General features: G+C 41.8%; 1 protein-coding gene across 2 annotated transcripts; it reads left to right on the top strand.

Annotated features, from left to right (window-relative positions):
* Window positions 1-13,993: 13,993 nt before the first annotated feature.
* On the top strand, window positions 13,994-17,163 carry LOC147608420 (uncharacterized). Of its 2 annotated transcripts, none has more exons than XM_086789268.1 (2): window positions 13,994-14,587; window positions 16,782-17,163. In XM_086789268.1, exons 1-2 carry the CDS (start codon window positions 14,313-14,315, stop codon window positions 16,846-16,848), a joined length of 342 nt encoding a protein of 113 aa, XP_086645394.1. In that variant the 5' UTR covers window positions 13,994-14,312; the 3' UTR covers window positions 16,849-17,163. The 2 variants fall into 2 exon arrangements, with proteins under 2 accessions (XP_086645394.1, XP_086645395.1); XM_086789269.1 differs by having other exon boundaries at window positions 16,790-17,163.
* The last annotated feature ends 537 nt before the right edge of the window (window positions 17,164-17,700 follow it).

Here is a 17,700-nt window from a genome sequence, read left to right on the forward strand (position 1 = left end):
TTATTTCTAGTAGGCTTGGGATTGAACCCGAGACCTCTAGCATAAAGAGCTAAGCTCTACCCAATACACTATTACCACCACTTTATTAGCTTTATTTGCTTATTTTAACACATCCCAAGCTTGTAGTTTACTTCCCTTGTTTTAACACATCCCAGTTTAAATCCCAAGCTTGTAGTTTACTTCCCTTGTTTTCCTTCTCCTCCCTAGTTTACTTCCCTTGTTATCCTCTCCTCCTAGTTTCCTTCCTAGGTTTACCCTCTCCCTAGTTTAGCCTCACCCCTAGTTAACTTGCAAGTAAGGCCTAGTTTACTTGACATGTCAAAAAATTATGGTGGTTGACCATTACCCCTAGTTTACATTTTTTGTTAATCCAATAGGGCAAAAATGACGGCTCTTGGCCATGTCCCTAGTTTACTTTTCCATCTGATGCACTAAAAATGGGAGCAGATCTCGCGTGATCTCACTACCATTGACAGATCTCGCATGATTTCACTACCATTGATTCCATTTGACAAGGGTCTTAAAGACCTCGTGTCATATATGCCATGGATAAGCTAGGTGGCCCTTAAATCTAGCATTATGTTAGTGTGTATTTTATTATGACACACATCTCTAAGACCTACATCTAGTAAGGTGAGACATGCATGATCTTGAGGGGTATTGGGAGAAATTCTTTCATAATAAGCTAGGTTTCCCTCAAATCTATCTCGTTGTGTTAGTATGTACTCTAGTGTGGCACTCATCTTTAAGACCTATATCTATCAAGGAGAGTGTTGTTGTACTTATAATTTGTCATTCCTTTTTTTAAAATTATTATACTTGTTCTAAGATATCACTTATAGTTGCCAAGGCTCACAAGTAGAAAACTTTCGATTTCAACAAATTTATCAAACTCTCTCTCTTTCAAAGCCCCGAAGGAGTGACAATGGTAGCCCATAACATAGAATAAGAATTTATGACACATAAACATAAATTGAAATTAGATTATAGGAATAATAAGAATAACTATCAAATTTAATATTAAAATCATATATCGGAATAATATATATGAGTGACTTATAATATTTAATATCAAAGTGATATCTTAGAGCAAGTATGACAATCAAGAAAAAGAATGTCAATAGGTACGACAACACTCTCCTTGATAGATATAGATCTTAAAGATAAGTGCCACACTAGAGTACATAGTAACACAATGATAGATTTGAGGGCCACCTAGCTTATTGTGAAAGAATTTCTCTCAATGCCTCTCAAGAGCACGCATGACTAACCTTAATAGATGTAGGTCTTAGAGATGAGTGTCACAGTAAAGTACACACTAACATAATGATAGATTTGAGGGCCACCTAGCTTATCCATGACACTATATGGCATGGGGTCTTTAAGACCCTTGTCGCATGGGATTAATGTCAGTGAAATCATGCATGATTTGTCGCCATTTTTAGTGCGTCGGGTGGAAACGTAAACTAGGGGCATGGCCTTGACATATGCCATTTTTTGCCCTGTTGGATTCATAAAAAAAGTAAAAATCAACCACCATAATTTTTTGATGTGTCAAGTAAACTAGGCCTTGCGTGCAAGGAAACTAGGGGGCGAGGGTAAACTAGGGAGAGGGTGAACCTAGGAAGGAAACTAAGGAGGAGAAGATAAAATAAGGAAGTAAACTAGTGAGGAGAGGGAAAACAAGGAAAGTAAACTACGGGCCTGGGATTTCAACTATGATGCATTAAAATAAGAAAAGAGGGTTGATAATGTGGTGGTAATAGTGTCTTGGTTAGAGCTTAGCTCTTTATGCTAGAGGTTTTGGGTTTGATTCTAAGCTTCATTTACCAAAAATAAACCTTTTGGTTTTCAAGAAGTTGGACTTAGAAAAGTTTAGGCATAACTTTTAGGTAAACTAGGGAAAAGAAGTAAACTAAGGTTAAAAAAAGTAAACTAGAGATGTCGAAAATGGTGGCTGATCACCATCCCTAGTTTACTTTGTTTTCCTAATTTACTTTTTGATCCGACGCACACAAAAAAGTGACACCGTCGGTGATTTTGCAGCCCCATTGATCCCATCTGACAGGGGTGTTAAAGATCCTGCTTATTAGAATGCCTCTCATGATTATGAGTGACTCACCTTAATAGAATAAATTTTAGAGATAAGTTTCACAATACAATACACATTAACATAACAATAGATTTGATGGCCACCTAGGTTATTGTGAAAGAATTTCTCTCAATCCCTCTCATGATCATGCATGGGGAAGTTAACACAAGCATTGAGCTAAGAATATGATACCATAGCAAAGATCCATATGGAATGACTTGTCAAAATGATGGGGAGTATGCACAACGGAAGCAATAGTTGATGGCAAGATAGAGCAACATATATGAGAGAGAACAAGAACACAAGATGTATAGAAAGCTTCTATATTACCTTCTATTTCAGCCAGTCCAAAGTTATAGAGAAATGTGGTTCACTCCCAATTCTAGCAAACATGCTTCACTCCTCAACTAGAAGAGTTGCTTATCTGGAACATTTGTGGAATTTACATAATTTCCCTCAACCTTAGTAACATCTTTGTTACCATCTCTTCCATAGTGGCTTCGTGCACCACCCTTGTTGCTCTTTCGCTTTGATGAAACCATCTTCTTGCAAAAGACAATCTTCAAGTGAAATTTGGATGTACCATTCTTCATTACATTGGCTTCATTGGTTTGCATCTTTATGCTTCTCCAATCCTTTCTCGTGGTAGACACGCTTTATGCATACATGTCTCCTTCCAATCATGCTAGCTTCCTTAGTCCAGCTGCCACATAGAGTAACACATGGCTGCCACCCATGTTTTAATAGTGTATGCATGTGCTTCTCAATATGCTTCTTGCTTCCACCTTTCACTTTATCATGATGCAAAAATATATACACCAATGTGAACATTGATTTAGGAGAGGTCTTACCACTTGTTTATCAACACAAGGGCGGTGTCTAACTCCATTACAATATAGTAGACGACTTCCAAGCATATGAGTTCATCAAAAAAATTTAGGACAGATTTCATGCTTGATGCGTCGATTTTGCTTGGTTTTAAAAATTGTGCATGCCATGCACTTACCAAGCGAGAATGGCACAAAATAATTTCTTACTCCACTTGCCTCGAGCTTGTTAAGAGAAATGAAGGAAAAAAACCTTTGAGTGCTTAGAGAAAACCAATTGAAAAATCTTAGAGCAAAAAGATTTAAAGAAAACCTTGTAGAAAGGTTTAAAAACCTTTAGAGAAGCCTTATCTTTCCAACAATTGCAGAGCATTTTGTAGAATGTAAAGTGGAATACTTCTAGCTGGAAAAAGAGATGGCACTTGATATGGAACTGTCAGGTTCCTAGGAAATTTCAAGTCTTTTTGTGGAAGGTTTGCATGTGGGCACTTCCTATTCGTTATAAGCTGCATAGAAGAAACATGGCTAGTGGCATTTGCCCTAGATGCAGGTCTTCTATAGAAAGTGGCAAGGATGTGTTTTGGAAATGCCTAGCCTTAAGGAGCACCTGGTGCATAAATGACTAGGTGGATATAGAAGTGTCTGAATATGCAATTTTTTGGGGAGGACTGGCTACTTGGGAAGTGGGCAATCAATGATGAGAACAATGGGTTGGTTTTTAACATTGTTAGAACTTGCACTTTATGGGAAATCTGGACTAGCAGAATGAAATTGGTTTTTTGAAGACTACATGTATAGGATTGCAGGATACTGAGTTGATGTATAAATGTATATGCATGTATTGGTCTGTATGTAATGTAAATAAAATTAGGTCTTTGGAGCTGGATTTGCTAATTCAGAATCTGTAGAGGAATATACCTTGATTATGTCCCTGTTATTTTAGCAGAGCTTCATGCATACTAGGGGTCTCTCCCTAATGTGGATTTGTTGGATGCAGGTGAGGTGATGGATTAAGAAGAAAAGGCCTCCTAGATTTGGCCCTAAAACTTAGAGATGGTATCGCAAGGAAAAACAATTGGATCATACTCTTGTAGCTTTTATTGAGAACCCTGTTGGCACTAGACCTACTATCAAGGTGTGGTCAAAGCATGGAGGAATGTTGCAAAAACAATCTCCCCGGGGCTGCACTACTGAGGCCATGATAGAGGCTTGCTTATTATTAGGATATCAGATCTAGCTTTTTATGTGAAGATGAAAGATGGGAATTTCTTTGTAAAATTTTGAATGAGATAAAAAAGGAGTAGATAATTGTGTTTGTGGGGGTGATATATGAAAGAGTTTGATAGGTGGGTTTTTGGGAACGATATATGACTGATTTTGAATAGTTAATATAAATATATTATTGATTAAAAAAACCTTTATTATTGATTTAAAAAAACCTTTAGAGAAGGGTGTTTTTTTCCTTTAAAAAAAGCTTGGATAAAAGAACCAAAGGTTTTTTAAAACCTTAGAGAGTAGCGTTTTTTTTTTCTGTGAAAAAAATGCAGATGTGATTTGCTGCGTTTTTCTGATCGTCGTGCGTTGCAGGAGCCATTGTCTGCTAGACGGCGCTACCCCCGTCGTCGTCGACGGACTGCGCACGACGCGGACGGCGGTGATGCTTATGCCTGTGCGGCTGTTGAGGCCAGTAGAGTTTGTTGATGCAGTGTTGCATAAGCAACCATAAGCCTACAAAGCAATAGCATACACAAGATGTTGAGCGCAACGGGCGGCAGAATCAGAATGGACGGACGACGAAATCTCGTTGACGGACGGGAAATCGCAACGGAAATTCGACGATGACGGAAAAAATTGGCGAATTTTGGGAAAAACTAGAAATTTACCAATTTGTTTGAGTTTTTTTCTTTCTTTTTCCTATGAGATGAGGAATCTCCTCTTTGATGAAGCTCTTTTGTTGCCTTCCTTCTTGACACCTTTTTGTTTCTCACCTTCTTCTACCACCATCCTTCTTGATGAGGATGTGAATGGCTTATGATAGTGAGAGAGAAAGAAAAGGGGATTGAAGGGGAACTTAGCCTTTGTAAGGCTCTAATACCATGTCAAAATTATGGGGAGTATGCACAACGTAAGTAATAGTTGATGGCAAGATAGAGCAACGTATATGAGAGAGACCAAGAACACAAGATGTATAGAAAGCTTCTTGATGGGGAGAAAACAGTTAGGGTTTAGAGTTCATTCACAGAGAAGCAAGGGAGAGAGAGAGAGAGTTGTGGGGATAAGTCAACTCACCAAGTATGAGTGTGTGACTCCCCTATCACACATGTATATTGCACTAGTACACATAGTGCACTTAGTACATTAAAAGTACTAAGTGTACTATGTACTATAACTTATGGGCTTGTACACACTATAAGGGTGGGCATAACGCCTTTACCCCAACAACCTCCCACTTAAAGGCAAAGTGCCCTTAAGTAAAGGAAAAGAAAAAATCAGCATGTACATAATAACATACAAGGCCATATCAAGGCTGAAAGTGGCCTCATCCAATGCCCATCAAGTGTCTGCAATGAGCAAACCGCTCTGTAGGCAAACTCTTTGTCAACAGATCAACCGGGTTGTCATCCGTGTGAATCTTAACAAGCTGAATTTGCTTGTTCTCTATCACCTCTCTGATGAAGTGATACTTCACATCCACATGCTTCGTCTTTGCATGAAAGACAGGGTTCTTTGCCAACTGGATGGCACTCTGACTGTCACAATGCAACAATGGAATATCCCCTGTATAGCCCAAATCAACCACTAACCGAGATAGCCATAATGCCTCCTTGCAAGCCTCTGTGGCTGCAATATACTCGGCCTCTGTAGTAGATAAGGCAATGCACTTCTGCATCCTGGATATCCATGACACAGCACCTCCTGTGAATGTAAACACATAACCGGTAGTAGACTTCCGGTTATCTGGATGACCGGCATAATCCGAATCCGTGTAACCATGCACTAATGCATCCTGTTTGCCAAAGCAAATGCACAAATCCTGTGTGCCCTTCAGGTATCTCATGACACCTTTCACTGCTTCCCAATGCTTCTTGCCAGGGTTGGCCATGTATCTAGAAACCACTCCCACTGCAAATGCAATGTCAGGCCTAGTAGCAACCATGGCATACATGAGACTGCCACAAGCCGAAGCATACGGAATCTTGGCCATATCAGCCCTGTCTCTATCTGACTGTGGGCTGTCCATAGCACTGAGTTTCACATATGGAGGCAAAGGAGTACTAGCCTTCTTCCCCCCGTCCATATTGAACCTCTGCAAAACTTTGCCAATATATTCCTTCTGAGACAAATACAACACATGCTGATTTCTGTCCCGAAGTATCCGCATACCCAAGATGTGATTTGCATCACCCAAATCCTTCATATCAAAGGTTTCATGCAGCCTCTGCTTCAAGGCATCCATCTCTTTACGAGATTTCCCGGCAATCAACATATCATCAACATACAAGATGAGGATCAATAGACTGCCATCCAAAGCTTTCTTGGTGTACAAGCAGTGATCTATGTCACTTCTCCTGAATTTCTGAGATTTCATGAATGTATCAAATTTATGATACCATTCTCTTGGTGCCTGTTTGAGCCCATAAAGACTCTTTTTCAGCTTGCATACAAGCTTCTCCTTTCCACTCACTGCATAACCCTCTGGCTGCTGCATATATATCTCCTCATGGAGATCACCGTGAAGAAAAGCAGTCTTCACATCCATCTGAATCAAGTCCAGATCATCATGTGCAACCAAAGCTAACACAGCTCTAAGTGTGGTCATTTTGACCACTGGAGAGAAGATCTCATCAAAGTCCACACCATATTCCTGCTTGAAGCCCTTAGCCACTAACCTGGCTTTGTATCTTGGCTTTGCATCTGGTGCAACTTTGAGCCTGTAAACCCACTTGCATGGCAAAACCTTCTTGCCTGCAGGCAAATGCACCAACTTCCATGTTTCATTTTTATGCAGAGAATCCATCTCTGACTTCATGGCACGCTCCCATAGAGCTTTGTCTGCCCTCTGTAAAGCCTCTTTATAACATGAGGGCTCCCCACAGTCAGTAAGCATCAAATAGTCAACCCCTGGAACAAACCTGTCAGGGGCTCTGGAGGGTCTAGTGGACCTCCGTACCCAATGACCATCATTTGCAGGTTGCTGTCCAGCCTGCATATCACCCATTGGTGGCTCCTGTTCCATGCCATAAGGCTGAAATATCATGCCCGGTATCTCCTCTAACTAGGGATATCTTCTGCCATCTCTGGCTGTCCATTTGGACCATTTTCAGCACCATTTAAGGGCTGGTTTTCCTGCTGTAATGGCTGATTTACAGCCCTTTGTTGTTGTCCATGATGTCCATCATCATCAAAGATGACTCTGCCAGGCTCATGTTGCCTTGCAGGCTCCTTATACATGCATGTTTCATCAAAAATGATATCATTGCTGCGTATGATCTTTCTATTCATGGGATCCCAAAGTCTATACCCCATTTCACCTCTGTCACCATATCCTAGGAATATGCATTTATGAGACTTAGGATCAAGTTTGGTGCGCATTTCCCTGCGTATGTGCACGTACGCAACGCAACCAAACACTCTCAAGTGCTTGTATGACGGAGGCTTCCCTGTCCATACTTCTTCTGGCACTTTCCCACCAAGCCTCGTGTTAGGTGACCTGTTTATAAGGTGAACGGCTGTCATAACAGCTTCAGCCCAAAAACCATGAGGTAATGCAGCATGTGACAACATAGAACGGACCTTCTCCTGAATGGTCCTGTTCATCCTCTCTGCTGTCCCGTTTTGTGGAGGATCATAAGGAGTAGAGAGCTCCCTCTTGATGCCTTTAGCATCACAAAAGTCCTGAAACTGTTTGGACGTATACTCTCCACCATTGTCGGAACGCAAAGCCTTCAGTGTTTTGCCAGTTTGATTCTCAACAAGAGCAACAAACTTCTGAAACACTGAGAATGTATCACTCTTCAAGCGAAGAGGATAGACCCACACCTTGCGTGTGGCATCATCAATAAAAGACACAAAGTATTTTGCCCCTCCCAAAGAAAGCTGAGGCATCTCACATACATCTGTATGCACAAGCTCTAACTGAGCATCTTTCTGTCCAAGAGCTTTCTTGTGGGGGCACTGTAGTTGCCTACCATAAATACAATGCTCACAAAACTGAAAACTTGAAAACTTTAGAGAAGGCAAGTAACCCAAACGAGACAATTGCTCCATTCCCTTGACACTCATGTGTCCCAACCGGCTATGCCACATAGAAATTTCCGGCAGCTCGGTTGCATTTACATTAGCATGGTGACAAACACCTGCATGCATAAAGTAAAGAGTGTCCACCTTAGAGCCTTTGGCAACAACCAGTGAGCCCTTACTAATCTTCCACTTTCCACTACCAAATGTGGTAACATAATCAGCATCATCAAGCTGTCCAGTAGAAAGTAGATTCTTCTTGATCTCAGGCACATGCCTGACATCATGGAGCATAAGCTGTGAGCCATCTGAAAATACAAGCCTCACATCACCTCTGCCAAGAATCTTGCATGCATGGTTATCACCCAAATAAACAACTCCTTCATTGCCAGCAGTATACCTGACAAACAAGTCTTTGCAACCTGTGACATGAAAGGAGGCACCTGAATCAATGATCCATGAGTGCATACCATGACCACCTGTAAGAAGTGAATGGGCATCAAGTGAAGACGTAAAGAGGACCTCATCCTCACTGCCACCTGCATGTGACACATTGATTTCTTCGATCTTGACTCCACTTTTGCCCTTTGGCTTTACATCTTTGGCTTCATCCTTCTCTTTGTCTTTGCCTTTTCCCTTTTCCTTTTGATCATTTTTCCATTTGTAGCATTGCTTTTTAATGTGTCCCTTTTTGCCACAATAATGGCATTCCAAATCCTTTTTGGAGCGAGACTTGCTCCTTCCCCTTTCTTGGCTTTTCCCCTTTTGCTGGGATCTCCCACGTGCATTCATTGCATTGGACTTTCCAACAGAGTTGTTTTTCCTGTTCATCTCTTCTTGAAGAAGAGCACCCTCAACATCTGCATATGACAGCATAGCATGCGAATTGCTAGTGGCTGTCCTGAATGTGTCCCAACTCTCTGGCAAAGTGCATAACAGAAAAGTGGCTTTGAACTCATCGTCCATTGCCAACTTTTGATTAATGACCTGGCTGACAATACCATTAAACTCATTTAGATGGGCTGTCATAGAAGCCCCTTCCTTCATCTGAAGGCCTATGAGTTTCTTCAACCAATACACTTTGCTTGAGGCACTTTGTTGGGCATACAAGTCCTGCAATCTCTGCCACATTCCCCAAGCTGTCTTCTCTTCACGAATGCTGAAAAGTAATGAGTCTGACACAGACAACATGATAGTAGATCTTGCCAGCTCATCCATATCTTCCCACTCTTCAGCAGTAAGAGAAGCGGGCATTACACCCCTTTCTTTGATAGGCTTGTGCTGCTTTTTCTGAAGCAACACATTGTAGCACTGGGTTTGCCAAATGTCATAATTCTGCGAGCCCTCAAGCTTCTTGATGTGAAGCAATGAAGAGCTCTCACCTGTGGTTGCCATAGCAAAATGCAACCTGTCAATGCCTGACTCCCTGCAAATGTGCAAACACTGCACCAAGATGTGCAAACACTGCACCCAAAGCACACAAAGTGCTCACAAATGTTCTCCCAAGGTTTATCTCCCACTGCGGAAGCAAGATTGCAACTTTTCTCCCACTTTATGTGATGAAAACACCAAAATCTGGTTGCTGCAGATTTTGGACAGCACCTTAAATGTGCTCTTTTGCCCTTCCAAAGTACTGTACAGCAGTACCAAGTGCTCACCAATGATGTACCAAACCTGTCCCGGCAAGTTCAGCAGCTGAAATTGAACCTTTTGGTCACTCAAAACAGTGTACAGCCATGTTAAAACATGCACAAAGCTGTGCCAAATCTGTACCAGAGCAGGTACAATAGCAATAAATGCTCTCCTGGCTGTCCAAATGAGTGAAAATCAGACTTTTACAGTCCTGTACACTGCATAAAACAGTCCCGAACAGAAATTTAGCAAAAGCCCCTTGACTGCAAGCTGATTTTTTGAGGATTCAAGGCATAAATGTCTTGCCTGCTGCTTTGTCAAGCTCAACAAGCATACAAACTTGAAAAGCCCCTTGATTTGAGATCAATTTCTGATCATGCATGGTACATTAACGCACATGAAGGCACCCAGAGTGTTCACGATGCTTCCCCCTGGCCACATATACATCCAATACATGAAAGCCCCTTGATTTACAGGCACATTGAGTGCTTGTAAGGCATCAACACATTATCCACAGCATCAAACGCGATTGCCTGCATGCAAATCAACCAAATCGGCACAAAAGCCCCTTGATTTGCACTGCAATTTGCTGCAATTTGCTGCAATTTTTCCCAAATGTGCGATTTTTCACATCATACAGCATGTATGAGTGCTTAATTGCACAATTACATCAAAAGCCCCAAATTTCGACATACAATTTCCTGCAAATTGATCCTGATTTGACCAATTTCCTGCAAATTTATCCTGATTGTGACCAATGTCACCCAATTTTGCCAATTTTGCTCAAAATTGAGCAATTCGGCGCCTGTATTTACTCAATTAATGATTGCACCTGCTCAATTGCAAATCCCAAAAAAAATTTGAGGAAAATACCTTGTAATTTTCTGATTTTTCTCAATTTGCAGGCTGTTGCAGGAAAAGAGGGGTTGATGCTGATGTTGCTGCAGAAAGAGTGCTCTGATTGAGGAGGTGGTACAGGCCAACGGAGCACTGCATCCTTCAAGACACTGCGCTTGGGCTCTTGTGAGCTGTGCCAGCGGTTCTCCAGCACGTTATGGCGTTTGTAGTACTCCCCGCGATTGAAAAAAAAAGCCCAACTTCACGTTCGAAGCTCACATCGCTGTCCTCGTCATCACTCCATGGCCAACCAGCGGGCGAGCAGTCGAGCAGGCCAGTTAATACGCCTTCGCCCCCTCCACTTGCTACGTGCTTGGGCTCCCTTCACTTATGTCTCGCCTAGCGCCAGCCGACGCCCAGCGCTAAGCGTCGACCTCAGGCAAACAATGCGCCGGCTGATACCAGTTGATGCTTTTACACACCCGCTTACAAGCTCGTATCCAGCTTCGCCTTCGCTTAACGCCCGCCTGTGCTCCACGCTCGACGCCTACACGATTGTGTTGCTTTCGCCTAGCGCATCTACGCCCAGCGCTCGCTCACGCTTGAAGTCGACGCTTTGTGTTAAAGCTCGCCACCTTGTGCTTCGCTTTGCTGCTGCCTTCGTTCACGCTGAAGTGCCTTCTACACGCCTGAAGTTGCTGCCTGTTGCACTGCCTTGCTGCGCCTGACTCCTTGCTACCATCAAGGAGAAGAGGAAGGGAGGGATCACGAAGGGCTCTGATACCAGTTGATGGGGAGAAAACAGTTAGGGTTTAGAGTTCATTCATGGGAGACATACACAGAGAAGCAAGGGAGAGAGAGAGAGAGTTGTGGGGATAAGTCAACTCACCAAGTATGAGTGTGTGACTCCCCTATCACACATGTATATTGCACTAGTACACATAGTGCACTTAGTACATTAAAAGTACTAAGTGTACTATGTACTATAACTTATGGGCTTGTACACACTATAAGGGTGGGCATAACGCACGCCTTTACCCCAACACTTCTATATTACCTTCTATTTCAGCCACTCCAAGGTTGGCTTGACCTTCACCTTCAAGTGTTGTGTTACAAAAAGTGAGGTCTCCTGCCCTTTATATAAGGTTCACCAAGGGCTAGGGTTGGGCCAACCCTAGATCCCTTTTCCACACACATGTCCACTTTATTTGGGGTGTGTTCATTCCTACATAACCTCTTTCTCTCACCCTTTCACTTGTACATCATATATTTCAACATGGCTCAGCACGTATGCACACACACACACACACACACACACACACACACACACACACACAGGTATATATATATTTATATAAACAACATACATACATATATGCATGTATATTTATATACATATATATGCATACATATATATTATGTGTGTGTATACACACACATACACATACATACATATTGGTATGTATGTATATATGCATACATATTTGTACATATATATGCATGCATGCATGCGTGTATGTATGCATGCATGCATACATACATGCATACATAGACAGACAGACACATAAATAGATATATAGAAATCCAAGTAATGACCTTCACAGTGCTCATGTGGACAACAAAATAACCAACAACATTTGGCATCATGACACATAACAACTTCTAATAGGGCACCAAAATGTTACTTTTAGGTGCATTGATTAATTTGTGTCACTTTAACCTTTTTAATTGTTTGCTTGCATGTGAATTATGCATTTTAGTGTTCTTCTAGAATATTTTAGGTGCACCAAAATGTTGCTTTTTAGGTGCATTGATTAATTTGTGTCACTTCGGCCTTTTATAATTGTTTGATTGCACGTGAATTATGCATTTTGGCGTTCTTCTGGAATATTTTATTTTAGGCCTATAATCTTCAAGTTTTGGAAGATTTATCCCCCAAATTTTTGGCTTGAAATCTTCAAGTTTTGGAAGATTTACCCACTTGTGAGCCAGACATGCACATCTCTCGCTCTCTCTCTCTCTCTCTCTCTCTCTCTCCACAACTATTGGAGTCCCAATTGGGTTTTGTTGACCTCTTAATCTATTAGAGTGTGACTAGTGAAATGTCTCTCTTATCGCCTCCTAAGCACGCATGTGACACCGTTGCAATCCCTCTCTCTCTCTCTCTCTCTCTCTCTCTCTCTCTCTCTCTCATGACAAGCTATGGTAAGCATAGGAGTGGATAATGGACCAGCTATTTTTTTATCTCTCTTTTTCTTGTGTGTGTATGTAGGTGGTAGGGGGTGGAGGAGAGATGAGAGAGCCAGAGGTGGAGGAGTGGACTTGTGGGTGGCACCATATTTGAGCTTGCCATGGCATAGAATAAGTTTACAACCTTACTAAAATTGCCATGCTAATGATTTTTAGCTGAATATGTACATGAGATGAGTTAATGATTTTCAGCTGAATATGTATATGAGATGAGTTCATGATTTACAAGACTAGATAAATCACCCGTTTTACACACGGCCAATTAAAATACTATTGCAAGTTAGAAGGTTTGTAGCCCCCACAAATCTCTGGAGGAGGTATTGGGTTCGAATCTACCCTAGTGGCATACGTAATTAAGTACTCTCTCTATCTAAAAAGTAGAAAAGAAGAAAATAAAAGCAAGTAAGGGTTCGTGAGATTAACGACACTCTTGCGTGTCTGTCCAGCTAACATGCATGTGGGGGCATGAGGAGGAGCATACAAATCTCTCATTAGATTTAAAGCGAGTTCAACATACTTTAAAGCAAATTGGCGAACATGCATGTGGGGGCATGAGGAGGAGCATACAAATCTCTCATTAGATTTAAAGCGAGTTCAACATACTTTAAAGCAAATTGGCAACATCAATTAGTTTTAAAAGCTGGTACCTTAGGTATTTTACTAAATGTCACTTTAAAAACCCTTGTTTTCAGAAATATTTCTGCTATGGTGAGAACTAAGGCTTAAAAAACAACAAACAAAATGCATTTGAAACCATGTGGGGAGGGGGGACCACGAATGCCGATGCCAATCTGCAGCTTCCAGGAATCATCCATCATCAAGATTCAACTCTCTTTCAAATTTCAGAAGTGGGTTTGCATGGGAATGCTAAAAGAAGAAGACCCACCTGCTGCCACAGCAAAGTGCGTCACTGCGGTGATGGTTTACCTGCTACAACAATTCACTGTCGGTGATGTGTTACCTGTAACCGACCTGACCAGGGAATTACTACCCCTGACAAAGCACTATTATGGGTTGCGAATCGCAAGGAAAGAGGGCCCAAATTAAGACATGATTAGTGGAATGCTTAACAGTAACACAGAGCTTGCCACAGATCTAGATGGGTTTTGGGTCCATCTTGGGTCCTTGTTAATCATCTGTCTTTGCTTCAAAGAAGCCTTGTTTTGCTGTTTTGGGTCCTTATCCTTGTTAATTCTCTCTTTTGGCTGAGAAGAAGCCTTGTTTTGCTGTTTTGGGTCCTTACTTAATCCTTGTTAACCCTCTCTTGTGGCTTTCAGGAAGCCTTGTTTTGCTGTTTTACGTAGTGGGTCCTTGTTAAGGCTTGTTTTCCCGTTTGAGACCGCTTGTTAATCATCTGTTTATGCTTCAAAAAAGCTTTGTTGAGCTGTTTAGATCCCATTTGCAACGCCTTTTGGTCCCGTGTGGGGCATGTTATCATGGCCTTCTCCAACACCATGCTAACCCCACCAACAATCCCTCGTGCTGCATTTGTGAAGGAGGATTCTGTTGATTCTTTCAAGGGGTGTACTACCATCCTAGAAGTTGGGATTGCCCTCAAGAGCAGCCTCAAACAACACAGGTTTGCAGGAGTGCTGGACCCACAGACTGGCCCGGATGTTGGTGGCGGGGGCGAGGTCAGCCGGAGGAGATCTGTACAGTGGATAGACAAGCTTGGCAAGGAGCTTGCTGACTTGAGAGAATTTGAACCCAGGTATCTCAATTATCTCCCGTGCATGGCATTTTTGAGAGAGAGAGAGAGAGAGAGAGTCATCTTCTGAGGTCGTGTACGGCCTAGGAGACCCAATCATGCAAATTCACATCCATACAAAATTGGTAAATGAAAGAAAACCTTAGTGTCTTGCTATGTGTTGATGTCTGTCCTGTGAATACTTCCCAGTGATGCGACACTTCCTTTATAAAGGCAGCAATGGCAAATAGTATTCCCCTTTTGTGAAAGAAATGTGTGGATGTCAACACATCCTTAATAATGTGAGGGACCTAGGTGTGTGCGAATGTAGCAACAAGTGGGCATTCTAAAAAAAGGTAAGCTGCTCAATCCAATGGAGCACACTTTTGACTCAAATCAGCCATGCCTAACATCTCAAACGATGAAAGCCTAGTTGGATGTCAGCGACCGCTCAGATTGTACTATGGTGGGGCGGTTCTTCAGAGCTTGTGTGGCGGGTTTATGTATGATGTGTAGTGGTGGTACTTGGATCAGTTTTTCCTTTCCCAAATATTCAAACACTGCCTCTGGAGAAATTCTTGATGCCCAACTGGGTCTTTGGAGGGTTAGTGAGGAAGTGTCGTTATTAATCATCCATTTAAGAGCTTGCCTCTGTGTGTCTTCTGACCTTGCAGATGGCATCAGTTTCATAGCCAAAAATGCAGAATTGCTGTTTCTTTCGAGTTACTGTTTCCATTCCCCATTTCCTAATCTCCTCTTAATATCTCCTAGCCAATGTTTTCCTTCCAAGTTTTGATTATTCCCAAAATTTCTTGCAATCTCTTCCAAATGATGATCCACCCCATGTTTCTCCTCTCTCAACTTTTCCCCTCATTTTTATTCAATTTCACAATTTTGTCTTTCATGTATGCTATATGATGTAAAAGACGTGCCATTTCAAGGACCAAACAATATCTTTGAAATTACAAGACCATCTTGTGCAGAATGTGATTTGATTTTATGATCCCCACGTCCATGTGCATGTGCGTGCATGTGTATGTGTGTGTGTGTGAGAGAGAGAGAGAGAGAGAGAGAGAGAGAGAGAGAATTTTCATGACTCCCTCTCTCGAGGTGCCCAAAAATTAATGGCTGTTCTAGAACAGTTTTATATGCACATCAAACTTATGCTGTAAAAACCTCAAAAGGACCCCTTCCCATTGTAGTCATGTTTTTCAAAATCAGCTGCAAAGGTGCTGAAATACCTTCAAATATCTGGTTATAGAGGTACCTTCAAATTATAGATGGCGGCAAGGTATGATGCCTATGCTGGTGGAATTGGTTGAACACATAATCAAGCTCGAACAAGCACCCCAGCAACATTGTCTATGCTCTAAGATTGCATGGGAATCATAGTTGCATGAAGTGGAAATGGAAACCGCTGATGTCTGTGCAACAGAAACAAGCACTGGATGAAGCTCACTTTCTGGTATGTCAGTAGGAAGACTTGCGACTTATATGTGTATTTTGAAGTTCCCGTTTTTTTGTCAGAGGGCTATTGCCCTAGTGGTTAGCTTGCTTCTGTCCCAAGCGAGGTCATAAGACCCATTTTCTACATCAAAAGTAGGATGGCAGCATGCAGCTTTAAAGCTTGCCACCAAACAGGTTTCCCTTGTCTTGGAGGTGTATTGGAACATCATGGTCATCCAGTAGCCTATGAGAGGTGCAACGCGCCTCTATTCAATTTACTTACTTGCAATGCAAAAAAGTGGCCTCACTTGAAGCAAGGACAGCATTATTATGAAAGCTTTTGCGGTTACTGCCGCCTCAATCTATGCCTTGGCCACTTGGAGCTCTGGTTAACTTTTGATAAAGAGATGCTGCGATGGAGCTGGCCGGTATTGAGACAATCATGTCTGATGGCCATATGGCATATAGTAAGATAACTAACTACTGTTTGGGAATAAGTCAACCCTTGGACAGTGTGTCTGGGGTTGCACCCCTCAAGCTCTCGCTGTGAAGCACTGTCCAACAATGCATGTCACCTTTTTACTTTCATTTGCTTGGGCAATGCTCCCATTGTTTTTTAGCTAGTTGCTTACTGGCAGTGCTGCAGTGCTTACTGTCTCACATTCTATGAGTTCTGATGGTTCAAGGGTTATAGGGCATGGAATGCTAGTATATAGAGAGTGTTGTTTACAAAGGGTGGAAGGTGTTTCTAATTTTGTATTTGTGTTTATAGTGATACAGGTGATCTAGAAGATGAGGAAATGGATCCATTGCAAGTTTGCTCTTGTGTAATTCAGTAACTTCTGCACAAGTGGGTTTTTCATTGGGGCACTTCTAGAGTTATGGAATGTTAGAATTAATCCAGAGCACTTCAAAGGGAAGGTCAAGCCAACCTTGTGAGCTTCCGGGCTCTGCAAGTGCCTGAAAAATATCAAGTGTTTAGCTATGAAGTTAAGACAAAATCTAACTTCATATATAATTGAGTCATAGGCAGTTTTTTTCCACTTTTTTGGGCTCTACATTCTTGCACTTTGGGTTTCACCTATGATGTCAATTGCCATGCAAGAACATTGTGTCCACTCCTTATTAGTGATGCAAGTGATGTTGGGTTTCTGACATGGTAAAAGAGAACAAAATGAGAATTTTGATTTTTAATTATTATTATTGTTAAAAATAGGACTAAACAATACTTGCTTGATTTATGTCTTTAACTTTACATTCCATGCTCTCCTCATCGTTACAACCAGAGGTTTCATATAGGATTGGAGCAACCTTGATTTATTTTCACCTTTCCAATGGTCAAGGCCTCTAGAAAACTCTCTACCCTATCACCCACATCTAGTTGCTCATACAGGGGGTGCAAGGATATTGTATCTTTCTGTCTCGCTTGATTTGCTTAGAGTTCTAAGCTCTACCGTTGGGTGGGTGGAGGGGTGAGCCTGATTCAAACCCGCGTTTCACCGGGTAGAGCTCTGAGCTCTACCGTTGGGCTATTGTCCCCACCCTTGCTTCTTCACACAAGTTACAATAATTGTGCTTGCTTATAGCCTAGAGGAGTTCATTGACTTGGAGTTTGTGGATGACATTGTAGCTTATTTGGCACGTGCTAAGGGTACCTTGTGCAGATTTGCAATTACCATTCATTTTTATTT

This window comes from Cibotium barometz, chromosome 53 (genome assembly GCF_041138505.1).
Source record: "Cibotium barometz isolate CiBa-2024 chromosome 53, ASM4113850v1, whole genome shotgun sequence".
NCBI classification, from domain to species: domain Eukaryota; kingdom Viridiplantae; phylum Streptophyta; class Polypodiopsida; order Cyatheales; family Cibotiaceae; genus Cibotium; species Cibotium barometz.